Below are 13,504 nucleotides of genomic sequence, written 5' to 3' on the forward strand. Positions count from 1 at the left end.
AGACCTTTTCAAAGTCGATCATTAAGAGGGCCAGATACGGTGGAAGGAGATGACGGTGAGCCAGGGCCATATGCAGGCATCTCAGGCAATATCTCGTACTATGGCGGGGCATGAACCTACATTGGCCAGGGTGTATTAGTGTTGTGATTTCTCTCTTGAGATGGGTAGTGAGAATCGTGGCGTACAATTTGACTTCACTATTGCTCAGTGAAATCGGACAATATTCGGAGCAGAGATTGGAGGGAGGTTCTGTTTTAGGGATGACCACTATCGAGGAAAAGTTCCTTCCTCTATTGCCTCGGTGTATAATGCCTCAAGCTGTGGTACTAGGATCTCCCTAAACGCCAAATAGTATTCTGCGGGGTAGCCGTCAGGGTCTGGAGTCTTAAATGTGGCCAGCACCGATAAGGCCTGGCTTATCTCCTCCTGTGAGAGGGGTTGGTCAAGCAATTGATTATCCGTTTCCTGCAGCTGAGAGAGTGGACTTACCTCAAGAAGTCAGATCCAACATCTGAGGCCGGACTCCGCGCTCTGGAATAGAGATGGTTGTAGTAAGATGCAAATGTCTGGGCTATCACCTATGACACACGTTGGGTATGCCTGTCCACAACCACTAATCCGGGAATTATTCAACTGGTAAAGGAGCTTGCCATTTTTGTAACCCCCCCGTAGACTTGCGCTTCGGAGGACCTCCACATCTGCTTGGCCGATTCTAGGGAAGTATGATGAATTTCTTCACGAATTAAGTCAAACTGACGGGTTGTATTACCCGCAGCCTCTGCATCTGCTGCCTGTTCCAATTGGATTGCACAGGCTTCCAATAGCGAGAGGCGCTCATCTCAGGCTTGGTGTGTCTTTTCGATGTACCCCTTGGCAAAGCCTCTGGTTGTCACCTTACCTGACACCCATAACGTATCATCTCAGTTTATCTCTAAATGCTTCTTTGCACTCTTTATGGTGCAGGAACCAGGCATTAAATAAGCAGATGGGGTGAATAACTTCCATAGGCCCTCTGAGATCCAGAAATAGGGGTGCGTGGGGTGAGATTCCTTGAACAAGTGTGTGGATGTTTTGCGACCAGTCAGCAGTCCAGAGCGGGCATAAACAAATAGTAAATGTTTGATCGAGTATGGTGGGCCGCAGATATATGAGTGTATTGGTGGAGACGTGGGTTCCATACTCTCCAGACATCGCAGAAGCCAAGCTGGGAGACCCTGGGGGAAGAGACATCAGAAAAGTTGCAAGATTGCGAAGGGAGGGCATAAGAACTGCTGGGGCTATGTAGGCTGTGATAAGATTTATTGCATGTCCCCCCTCTGTCCCAATGAGGGCTAAAACTTGTCCCTGGGGGTAACGTAGTTCTCGTCTAACTACAAAGGGAAAGAAGTGGCGGAGAAGGATTGTTACTCCTTGAGACCACCTCCCCAAACAGCCCGGTTGGCTGCTAGGAGTTCCGACGGACAGAGCGGTGCCCCATTGTCCCGAGCTGCTTGCCAGGTGAGGTGATGCACGTTCTCCCTGAAATTAAGGAGGCCTACCAGAAGTGAACAGGTGATATTTACCAATATTGTTCACAAATGATCTTATTATTATTTTTTCACTTTTCAGCTATAGCATTAAAGTTAATGGGTCCTGAAGAAGCGGTAGGCACCATTTTGGGCTTGTAAATTTCCGCAGAAACATGTCGACCAGTAAACCCAGTCAGAAGTTATTTGTTTGAACCATCTGACTTTTTTGCACTCTTCTGTTTTTAGTCTTGGAAGTGCACGACTTCAGAATAAAGTTGTTAATGCGTACACTCTCCAATTTTATTAAGAGCACATTTTTTCTTTTCATTCATCACTCATGCACTGCTTTCCAGTTACCAACAGACAAGCATCCACCAATCATCTTGGATAAATCCTAAGAACTAGTCATCTCAAATATCTTAAGAGATGCCTTAAACTTGGACTGCTTACTATGTGAAGTAAACCAAATGATGAATTGGGCGGTACAGGAAGAGTAACTGATGGACACTTTTCACATCAGGTAAAATGTCCGGTTTTTGCCTCTAGTGGTAAGCACACATATAGTCTTCTGAACACACACATAGCCTTCTCCCTGTTCAAGACCCACAGTTACTTTGTGTTTTTTATACTCCTTGAGACCCCCATATGAATCCTGCATAGTACACCCTGTCAAATCCTTGGCGGGCTTGGACTGGGCAGCGATTACCTAATAGACAGCTTTCGTGCAGCATGAGGATGGAGGGGACAGAACGATTTCAGAATTTAAAGACTGCAGCATGCTTCCCCTTGTCCAGGAGACAGTTGACATTTCAGGAGAGGATGCTTAGGGGCTCCAGGTGAAGGTGGGGTCTGCATATGACAGCCCGGGGGGCCATGGACTTTGTGTGCGAGGTCCGCGGGTAGGGGGAACTGGTATGTCCCTGAGTCAGTGTCAGCATGTGGGTGATGGACACACATCGTGTAATATGTCTTAAGCAATTGGAAGGAGTAAAAAAAGAACAAACAAACAAATCCCCAAACTGGCCTCCTACCCTCCCACCAGATTTCGTCCTTGAAACAACTGTTGCCCTAACAATAAAGACAAGAACAAGTGCAAAGATTACTAATTGAGGGCAGAGTGGTGGACCACTCCACATAGCAGGATTTATAGTTATTCAGAAGTTTGGAAATGTTTGTGACCGTCAAGTCCGATGCCTTTCCACACCCATAACCTTTGGGGGTGACCAATCATATTGCTGGGCTGCGGGACAGGTCTGAATCCCTGGCCCCATCCATCTCCGTGGTCAGTGATCAGGTCTGAGGCACCTCTCCACTTGTGTCCTGCTCTTGCGATAGGGCTTGTGATCTCATTGTTAGAGGAGAGCCGGAGGCCCTTCTCATGGTCACCTCTGGTGAGGAGGATTTCCTCCTTTGCATGTAGCGTCCCTGCCGGGACCGAGTGTGTCTTCACTGTGGTTTTGCTGATCTTTCCCCTGTGATATTAGGTTACATTGGTGTGGGAGAAGAGGATATTACTTTGCGCTCAGAAAGGGGACATTCCTCTGTAGCCCAAGTCTATGCTGCCTCCGGGGAGTCGAAGAAGTGTCTGTTGTTGTTGTGGATTAACCTGAGATGGGCCAGGAACAGGAGTAAATACGAGAGATTGAGAGCTCAGAGCCCCTGTTTGACTGCAGTGTAGGATCTGCATTGTGCCTGGACCTCTTTAGTATAGTCCGGGAATGCAATTACTTTAGAGCATTGGTAGGAGAGATTGGCTTGTGAGCGCGCTTCCTGCAAAATAGCATCCATGTCCTTTAACTTAAAGATGCTTGGTATAATGGGCCTGTGGGGGCTCCCAGAGGTGGTTTATGTGCAAGGGTGCGATGGGTCCTCTTCACCACAAACCATGTGGAGCGGTGTTCCACTGGCATCCAAGATTTTACCCAAGTTTCAATGAAAGTCGACAACTCAGTGGGCTCTACCCCTCTGGAATACCCACCAGACTGAGGTTGTTACGGCAGGAATAATTTCCGCATCCCCTGCCCACCTATGTAGCTAGGCCATGTGGGAGAGGAGCTTTGATACTTAATTTTTCATTACTAAGACCTCATCTTCAACAGTGGATAGGCGAGATTTAGACTCTGAGATCCTAGCTGTAGCGTTACAGAGATCTTTCCTAATGAGTGCCATGTCCACACGCACATCGCCGATTTTGGTTTCCACGGAGCCCTGTTGAATCTCGGATCGCTTGAAGGATAGTAGACAGGTCACCCTCGGGCACCGGAGATCTGGATGAGGCAGCATTGCTAGTGCCCACATTGCTTGTGGCGTATTGCTCGATATGAGTCTGGGAGGGAGATTACCTAATCTGTCTGCCTTTGCCCATGGTTGGCCTCTATCTGTCTCTCCGGTCACCCCTGGGGCCAGAGGCCTGGGCGGTCCAGCAAGGGATAGGAATCACCCGGGGCATGTCTCACTGCCCTCTTTCTGCCACACCTTGGGCACTCCCGACGTTTCCTCTTTAAGCCTCGGCCTACTGGCAGCATCCCTCCATGGGCCAGGGTGGTACCTTACACACGGAGTCTTCCATCAGTCCTCTGCCCTACTCCTCTTTTCTTCCCCAACCGCCTTGTTCTGCAAGCTCTAAGTCTGCTCCGGGCAGAACTTTTCAGGGGTCCCAGTACAGTTCGGGAGGGTATGGCAACCCTTGTAGTGCCTGCGGGGGCCAGGGGGAGGCCTAATCAAGTGTTCTTCTTTCTCCCTGGGTCCTTTCAGGTCAATAGGGTTGTGGCTGTCAATAGGGTCGTGGCTTCCCACTTTGAGATCCGGGACCCGCTTACTCCCGGTGGTTTGGCTGGGGGAACCATCATGAATAGCTCCAGGTTCAGTGGGCTACAGAGATAGGGTCCTGGCTGGGGAACTACTGATAACTGCAATGTAATCCCTGTGTGTTCATCCCGGTATTCCTCTCGGCCTCATATGTATTTTTATCTTGGTTCCCCTCAGGGGACGGGGGCCCTGTCTTGTATGCAACCCCGCCCTCCTCCTAAGTGATCAGAGCGGTGAGATGGGGCATCCTTCTGTCTCTGGTGCGCCGGACGTGGTCTTCAATCCCCTCTGAGGGGGCACCCGCTGTTGCCTGTCTGGCTCACGCTCACATCTAGACCGACTTGCTCAGAGGGAGCAGGCCACCAGTTCCGGGTGCTCAATGGTACCCTAGGTAAAGGGGGACCTCCACTGACCGGCCCGCTGCCCCTACCATCTCACCATGTCTGGACGTCTCCACCACTACAAGATAGGTACAGCCCGACATCAGCTGCCCCCGCTGCTCCTCACCTGCAGGGACAGCAAATCAGGAGTGTCCAGGCTTTGGGCACTAGACTGTCTCTTCTCTGGCACCCTTGTTGCGGCACCTTTAGCAGTGGGTTCACCATATCTTCTCTCTCCCTGGGGGGCCGCAGGTGTGGGTGGTGGGTGCAGGATTCACAGGTCTGTTATACCTCAGGGCCTTTCATCTGTTCAGATCCCTCTTGGGCTGCACCAATCCATTGCACTGCAGAGGGATCACTTGTTGCCACCAGCTCAGGGCAAGGCTCATCTGCAACGTCCTTTCCTTGGTGGTGAGTGGCTGCCTGATGCTACAGCTCGCCACACCTGTTTGCTTGTCCTCTGGTGTCTCACTGCTCTCCGGTCTCTGGCGGCCCAAGGGTCAGGACCATGAGGACTTGCGGCCCCGATATTCCAAGCAGGCAGAAGGGGCCCCAGTATAACTTTGACACCCTCCCTCCTGAAAGGCCGGGTGCACACGCACTGCCCCCGGCCCGGAGTTCCCTGCAGCCTGAGCACTGCCATCTTGCCCTTGGCCCATGCTATTTCTCTGTTGCGGCCGTCTGGCTTCTCAGTTGCCACAGTGGCTCGGGACGCCCATGCGTCGTGCAAGGGCACTCATGAACAGCTGGGGACAATTTTTACTTTTTTGTCTTTGGGTTGCATGCAAGTGTATGACGGAGGGCTCCAGGGCACTCTCAAAGTGTGACCGCCATCGTGATGCTCGTGGCCACGACCCCTCTACCGCTGATTGTTAGAGCTATTTTTCTTATTAAATATTCCAACTGGCAAATTCTAAATATTATTTTTACATTTTATTTGCTATCATAAACTCTTTTTTGATGCCTTCCAATCCATGCCTACATGTTTTCTTTGTTGTCATTGTGTTTACAAAACCCAATATAGCACTTACGGGGCCTGATTCCCAAAGGTAAACTTACACTTTTGGTTTCAGTTTACTAGTTTTTGCTATTCTCGAAGGTAAGTTACGATTAGTATATTTATGTCTGCAGAGTCTCGATACTCGGGCAGATTCTTAGCACTCAAGATAAAGTCTCCACACTCAAGAGGGAGCTCTGCCCCAATTTCGGAGATTCTGCCCGACTGTTGAGACTCCGCAGAAAAAACATACTACTCGTAACTTACATTTGTGAATAGCAAAAAATAGTAAACTTACGCAAAAAGTGTATGTTTATCTTTGTGATCAGGCTTACATCTTCTTTCACAGGGGTTGCTCTTGGAAATGAGCCTGAAAACATAGGATACTTGGTTATTCCTAATTACTTCTATATTTTACTATCCTTTTTTTCATGCATGGTTCCTGACTGATCCCTGCTTCTTACTGACTGTCTGGATTATTTGTCTTTTTTTATTTATGAATATGCTGTTATGGTTGTAGATAATTTGTGCTTATTTAACATTTGTTCCTATTTTGCTTCTTAGGTGCTAGCTAATCATAGCACTACTAATATTAACCTGAGAGGGGAACTTGAGAATACACCAGTAATTCAAGCATGTGCAATCAATAACCCTGAAGCCTTAGAAATTCTGGTTTGTATATTTCGGCATCAATTTCATTTCTTCAAAATGTTCTGTGTGTATTTAACTGAATTTTATAGCATGTATTATTGAGTCTCCGTGTGGGACATCTATGTGAGTTATTCAGATATTTTAAAGTAATAAACACTGTTAAACAATGGGTTATTAATTTGGAAAGCAACTTAAATAATCCTTTTTTGTTGAAACATAATTCTATGAGAATTATTAATTTGGAAAGCAACTTAATAAACATAATCCATTTTTGTTGAAACATAATTCTATGAGAATCTCTGCTTAACCCCTGGTAGATGTGGCACAAGTAGAAGGCAGTTAACCTGAGAAATGGGTGTTGAATTCAAGCAGCAACAAACAGCAATGAAGTTAACGTTAGGAATAAAACACTATGGAATTCCCAGAAAAATTAAGGGAAAAATACTATGCATGCAATACACAAAAAAAGGTTTAGGATGTATTATGGGAATCCGTCAAACCAATGTTTAATATTTTAAGGAAAAAAGCACCAGGAAACGCCCCAAAAAGCATCAGTCTAAGTCAATCTTCACAGCAAAGTGGGACCCAGATGTAATTTCAGGTCAGCCATGATGGAACTGAATCATATAAGCAGAGCAAGTTACACCGGTTGAAGTTTTACCATGGAATATTGTTAATTTTAATTTCTCAAAATCATTCAGCAGGAAAATATAGAAGGCTGAAGCTAGTGAAAGTCCCTCAACAGGGGGATTCCTTATCATAGAGCTCCCTCTGTCATGACTCTCTACCTTGAGGGTTGGAACCAAAACTCCAGAACAAAGTCAGATTAACCAACTGTCAATTTTGAATCTCTAAATATTCGAGTTGGGCAAGGTTGGACCTTGTAGTCGGGCACAACTCTATTAGGCCTGATACCTTCCCTCTAAGGTCTCAGTGAAGCATTTATTCCACAATAAATACTTCAAAGTGAATTAACCTGGAGATCCTGGCCGCTGAAGATCCATACATTCTCTGGTAGCCTCAGCACCTTCAGCACGCTCCTCTAGTCTCTAGGTGGTCAAAAAAGAAATCTCAAATTGTTCTTTATGCTGGGAACATAATTACTGGTTTCTCCTACAGCTCCCAGGGCCTCAGTGCAGGCTACTAGCCACCAGGTTTCTCTTTTTCTAAGATTCTCTCAAGATCCAGTGGAGTCCACTCACTACCTGGCAAACATCATCTAATGGAGCCCTTCTGCCTTTTGTGCCCTATATCAAGGATCCAAAGGCCAGCGTGAGAACTCTTGGAGAGCAGTTTGAGTCCATGAGTGCCAATGAAACATCATAATTCCTTCAGGCTTCATTCCCTTCCAGGTCTAGGAATGTTCTGCGGAATGGGTTGTAAGGTGCAATGCTTATTCTTTGTAAAGCGAGTAACTCCACCAGTTCTGAAAACATTCCCACACTAATCTAACCCACTTTCTACTACTTCCTCTTTCACCGTTCTATAAACCTTTCCACTGTCTTTAATTCTAAGGACCACCAATATGCAAATGTGAGAACAGCCCCTCTAATATCTGGAAACAGATTGCTGTCATTCTACTTCATCCATCTTTACTGCAAGTCATTTCTCAGTATTTCCCTGCATTTTCCAGCATTCATCTCTGCAGGAAGTGAGATCGCTACTTTACTGCCAAACTCATCTTTAAAAGCAAAATCCAGGGAAGCAGACTTAATTCCTAAGCATCCATTTCCATAAGGAGTGACATCATTGCGGTTCACATCATCTTGTCTCCTCAGGACATACCGTCACTGGTTTCTCTCCAAACTATACTGAAAAGAAACCCAGACAAGCACATTAACTCTGGTGGTTCTTGGCACTCCCATAGCCAGGACACCATGAGACTGCCAACTAAGATGTGTACAAAATAAATAACAAGTTACCAGGCCTTTTCTACCTATGCTCCTAGGATGTGGAACAAGATCCCCTTAGCCATCATGACTGCCCCAAAGATGCTTCAATCTAAGAAAGGGTTGAAGACTAAACATCTTTAAAGAACACTACATTACTACATCAGACATCACTACCCATCATAACTCAGCTTTCTCTCCTATTACTTGTTGACTTTAAACTTGCATTTGACCATGTGCAGCACTCTACTGCCTTTTGGCTGGGCTTGCTATATAGAAATGCCATATACATATATACTTAATTGCCTGGCATTCATTTCAGCAGGATGTGACATTACTTCCTACATTCTCACTCCTTCAGTCCACTCTTCTGGGCATCCTAACACCCAGGTACTACAAGCCAACAAAGGGTTGACACAGAACAAGAACTCTCCTGTTTGGGTCTGTTTGAGCCAGGAAGGACTTGGGAAACTCTTCCAACTGTAACCTGCAAGAGCTCATCATGTGCCTCACTCAGCGCATTTTAGCCCTAATAATCTCACCCAGACCTAGACCACACAATCACTCACATATCATCCTCAAAACATATAGACTTAACCTCACACACTCCCAACTAACCACCACACACATTCAAACTACCAAACACACTCCATCTCATGTTCATCAATGCACACTCTGCATTGATCCATGCTCCAGAAAGTGCAAACCTTAACACCTATAACTTTAATGCACTCTTGAACCCAGAACCATGGCTCACCCTGACATCTTACATATGCAAAAAACAATTCCTAGGCAATTATAGATAGAAACAAAAATACATGTGCGGAGGGTATAGCAAAAATCCAAAACAATAGATAGTTCTATAAAAACTATATAGTGTATTTATTGTTCATTAATAAAAATTCATAACAAATTAAAAAACATCAGAAATTCATGTAACAACACATCTGTATCGACAATAAATTTTACAATAAAAATACAATGTTACAATACATTGGGGTTTCAATCAATGGGTAGCTATCATTAATATAATAACAATCAAGTAGCGTAGTAATTTTTCGACGCGCGTTTCCGCGTATCCAACGCCTTCTTCAGGAAATTACCACAACTTAATGTGTTGTGGAACATGAACACAGAATATAGAAATATTGTCAATTGCTTCCTTGCTGATATGCGTTTCTTGAAACAATACATTTTAAAAATCCCAATTTAAAGATGTGGGAATCGTGAACTCCTATATTATGTTTCTTTAAAATTTGTTTGTTTCAGTTCTCCTTCCGAAGAGATTTCTTTTATCTGTGCATAGACTGTACCCTGGCTGTTAACCTCGATTTCTAAGGCAATGTGATGTCGTTATCTTTATGTCAGCCACTGGACATTCAGTACGGAACTCTTAGGAAATAAAATGCTGCAGGCATATATTACATTCTCCTCGTATTAGTGATGTAAACACCTAACATGTTTGTGTGTGTTCCACGTAGGAGGAGCAAAATTGGCCTCGCTCAAAGCAGATGGTGGTGGGACCATTGTTTCAGAAAGAGGATGATTTTTACTCTATTAGAAAATGATGCATTACCGTCTTATCCACAGTTTCTTATACTAGGGCTGATTTGTTCCATAGGCACACAGGTGATTTTTCACTGGTTGTTGTGCTCTTGTATAACTAACGTATGAGTATACAGTTAGTTGTTTTGGACCACTCACCAATGGTATGAGTAATGGTATTCACACTTTGCATATAAGAGGAGTTTCATTTTTTATGATTGTGACATTTTGTGCCTTCATAACCCGAGGTCCCATTGTCCACCCTTTCTGATTGAGTCACCTTGTATGCACACTGTTGATGCATGGTCTTTTCTTGTGCTCATAAACCACCAACGTATATTGCAGCACTGAATTATGATGAACTCGGAGGATGATTTTTATTGCCATTTATTATACATAGGTTCAATACATGGTTGTTCTTCATGTTACACAAGTGAACATACTATTAGGTGGTGAATTACTCACTGCTTGCTTAATCGAAATTTACAGTATGTTAAAGCACAGGACTTAGAAATGCTGTTTTTATATCTGTTTCTCTGATGCATAGGCCTTATAGACAGTTGACTATGTCCTGAAGAGACTCTAACAGTCACATGTGGTCGAAACGTCAACAAATCCTCCGTCTTGATTGCTACATGTAATTTAATGCATACATTCTTATTAATTTAATCAATCCATGCATACAACCATTGGAGAAAATCGTATGGTGTCTTGTATCTATGTAATTTGTGAATATAAAAACCCTTGGAGCACTGCATCGTCTGCGTTATGATCACTTATTTTATTGATTTTTACACTTAATTGGAGTCAAACATTACAAGATGCAAACTATATCAGTCCTGCGTTTTGTCTTCTTTTTTTATTAATTTTGGCCCAGTGATAAGTCCGAGTAACCCCGGGTTCCTTCTAAGACACATAAGAAGGTATGCCTTTTGAATGAGTCCCACAGGACAATTGTTATATTAATACATACTTATTCTGGTTCACATCGGCAGATAGAGTTGTCCTTTATTTAAACACTCTTGTTACTTTTCACAGCTCCCAGAGGTTAACTGCAGCAGATACAAGGGGTTTCAAGAGAGGCACAAAGAGAGGGTGAGGTATAAGGGTAGAGAGAGAGAATGATCAGAGTGGGTGAGGAGCAGGAGGAGAGAAGTGGTTGCATGGAAAGAGAAGGTTAGCACAAGGGGACAAAGGGAGTATGGCTACTTTTGGTTTCCCAGTCTTGACCTGCAGGAGGAAGTAAATGTGCATGGGGGCTGCAGTATGGTTTTATGTGTATATAGACTGCAGAGCCTGGCTATGGAATGCACCTATAAATAAAAGCTATAAATATGCATTAGCAAAAATACCAAGATCTCAGTTTAATGAGCTTATTTTCAGAAATATGTTACATTTCAATTGTATTTGCTTTTACAGTTTAAAAAAGATGCCTTAATTTGCCAAAAGAACAAACTGGGAAGTTACCCTATCCACGCGGCAGTAATGGCTGCCTCCGAAAAATGCCTGGAGCTCATATTGAAGAGAGGTAACATTGAGTTGTCTTGTCATGGTTACGTTCATTTATAATTATTTTCAGATATTCCTCAATTGTATTGTATTTTAATGATAATACCTTTATTCTTAGGGGAAGAGAAAGGATATTCTATTTACAAACATATCAACTTTACTGACAATTTGAAGAGCAGCCCGCTTCATGTAGCAGTCCGGACAGGATGCTTGAACATTGTAAATAAATGCATAGCCTTTGGGGCAAAGATTGACCAACAAGAGGTAATTATTTTGACTGTTGCCATATAAACATACAATAGATAGTAAAATAGCTGACAAATGTAAAAACTGAATTTTTATTTTTGACTCTAAAATTGCTACTAAGAGTTTCGCCTAAAAAATAAAATTAACACGGTTTTTTAAACCTCTCGCCATAGGAGGAGATAAAAAACACCAAATGAGGCACATTGTACCTACTACAGGAACTCACATAATGTAGACCATTATCGGAGCTCCTGGCAAAAGAAGGAAAGGTTCCTTCTGCCCTCTGCATTTTTAGTGTTTTTGAAGAGGGTATCGCATGTTTCCTGCCATTAGGAGAATCCATTTGGCAGTCCTGATGCCAACACAATGGCATCAGATTGGCCACCAAATTTAACATTGCACATCGGGTTCTATTTCTGCTGGCGTTCCTTCTGTCAACATATTGCAATCAAAATATTGGCAGTTCAGGCAGAAGTTGGTTTTACATTTTTTTCTGCTGTAAAAATGATTTAGTGCTAATGATTTTGGAAGATATGTGCCTGCTCCTCCAGTGTTTTCTTTGAACGTTCAGAAATAGTACCCTCAAATTGGCTAATGACATTTTATGATCATAAAAGAATGCAAATAGCTCATTGAAGTAAATCAGTTAGCATCAGAGGTAAGGTCTGAATGATAAATTGAGTCTTGTAATTTTCATTGTTTTATTGTACCTTAACATTTATCTCATGAACAGACGTGAACTATTAAACCTCCTTTTAGCAAATCTGCTAATTGTAGAGGTCCTCATGTGATTGTAATACATTTACAAGTCTTGAGGTTGTCGCAAAGGCCCCAACAGTACATATGGAAGCCACACTGTCTATGTTTTGTATGGTTGTTGGAAATATATGCATTTGTTTTCTTTTTTTCTTCACCAGTGAAATAGTTTGCTGGTGGAGAAACACCTTCCTTTGGATCCTTAAGAAATATCGGGGTGCTTGGGTTCTTTTGGTACCTTGTTTGAAAACGTCCCCAACATTTTTGGCACTATGTTTAGTCAAGTGAGCACATTGGATGTGAAAACACATTGGAAGGTAATGTGAATACCATACATCCTTTTCTTTTGGTCTTGGGTTAGTCAGAGCTTTTTGAACGATATCCAGGTTGTTTAATGTTGTTTACTACTGCATCACTTGTACACCTGACTCCTAAGAGTCGATTCGTAAAACATCTGCAGTTGGTAGCAGAGCGTTTAGTAGGCAGATACGGTATTCTGTACAAAATTACACTTAAGCAACTGAATGTTAAGTTAGAGCTGTGTCTTTAAGTTTTACGTAGGAAAGAGAGGTGTGTTACCAAGAGTAGGTTCAATAATATTTAGACTGATGTAGTAGATTCTGGGGCCTAACTTAGGGAGTAAAAAGCTATTGTAAACAGATATGGAGCTCTGCAGCTAATGTTTGACTATGGGAAACAAGTCAGGTGTTCTCTTTAGAGGTCATGGAAGTTCTGGTATATTAGTGTCTGTTGACAAAGTCAATCAAATGGGCAGAGGTGTCAGACAGCATGAGGCAAAAAAACTCAGCCCTGGAGTTTCAGCACTGTAGAAACACATTTAATTTAGCAAGTTCTGTTGAATTTCTGTGTATTTGCAAAATGGATTACTTTCAATCGGATACTGATACCCAGCGAGATATCAGTGCATTCTGGTACGTGCAGTCATTCACATTATAATCTTTCATGTCTTTGCCTTAATCCATAGTTAGTCTTAGGATGCATCATATTGCAGTCTTTACCAATCTTCTGATGAGCTTTGATTGTCAGTGGTCGCTCTTACTTGAATTAGTCAAACAATCAAGGACAGCCATTTCACTCATAATGTATTATTCATTGAAAATCTCCACTCTATTGGAGGGGAAACAGTTGTTGTAGAATCAATCAATCAATCAATACATTTATAGAGCGCGCTACTCACCCGTAAGGGTCTCAAGG

At 43.3% G+C, this 13,504-nt stretch overlaps 1 protein-coding gene across 1 annotated transcript in view; it reads left to right on the forward strand.

Moving 5' to 3' along the window:
• The window catches only part of TRPA1 (transient receptor potential cation channel subfamily A member 1), an 812,153-nt gene that overhangs the window by 216,574 nt on the left and 582,075 nt on the right, over positions 1-13,504 (forward strand). The window contains exons 5-7 of the mRNA XM_078686165.1: positions 6,258-6,365; positions 11,198-11,306; positions 11,406-11,551. Coding sequence (XP_078542291.1) covers positions 6,258-6,365; positions 11,198-11,306; positions 11,406-11,551 — 363 coding nt within the window. The remainder of the gene's footprint in view (positions 1-6,257; positions 6,366-11,197; positions 11,307-11,405; positions 11,552-13,504) is intronic.

This window comes from Lissotriton helveticus, chromosome 4_1 (genome assembly GCF_964261635.1).
Source record: "Lissotriton helveticus chromosome 4_1, aLisHel1.1, whole genome shotgun sequence".
Taxonomy (NCBI): Eukaryota; Metazoa; Chordata; class Amphibia; order Caudata; family Salamandridae; genus Lissotriton; species Lissotriton helveticus.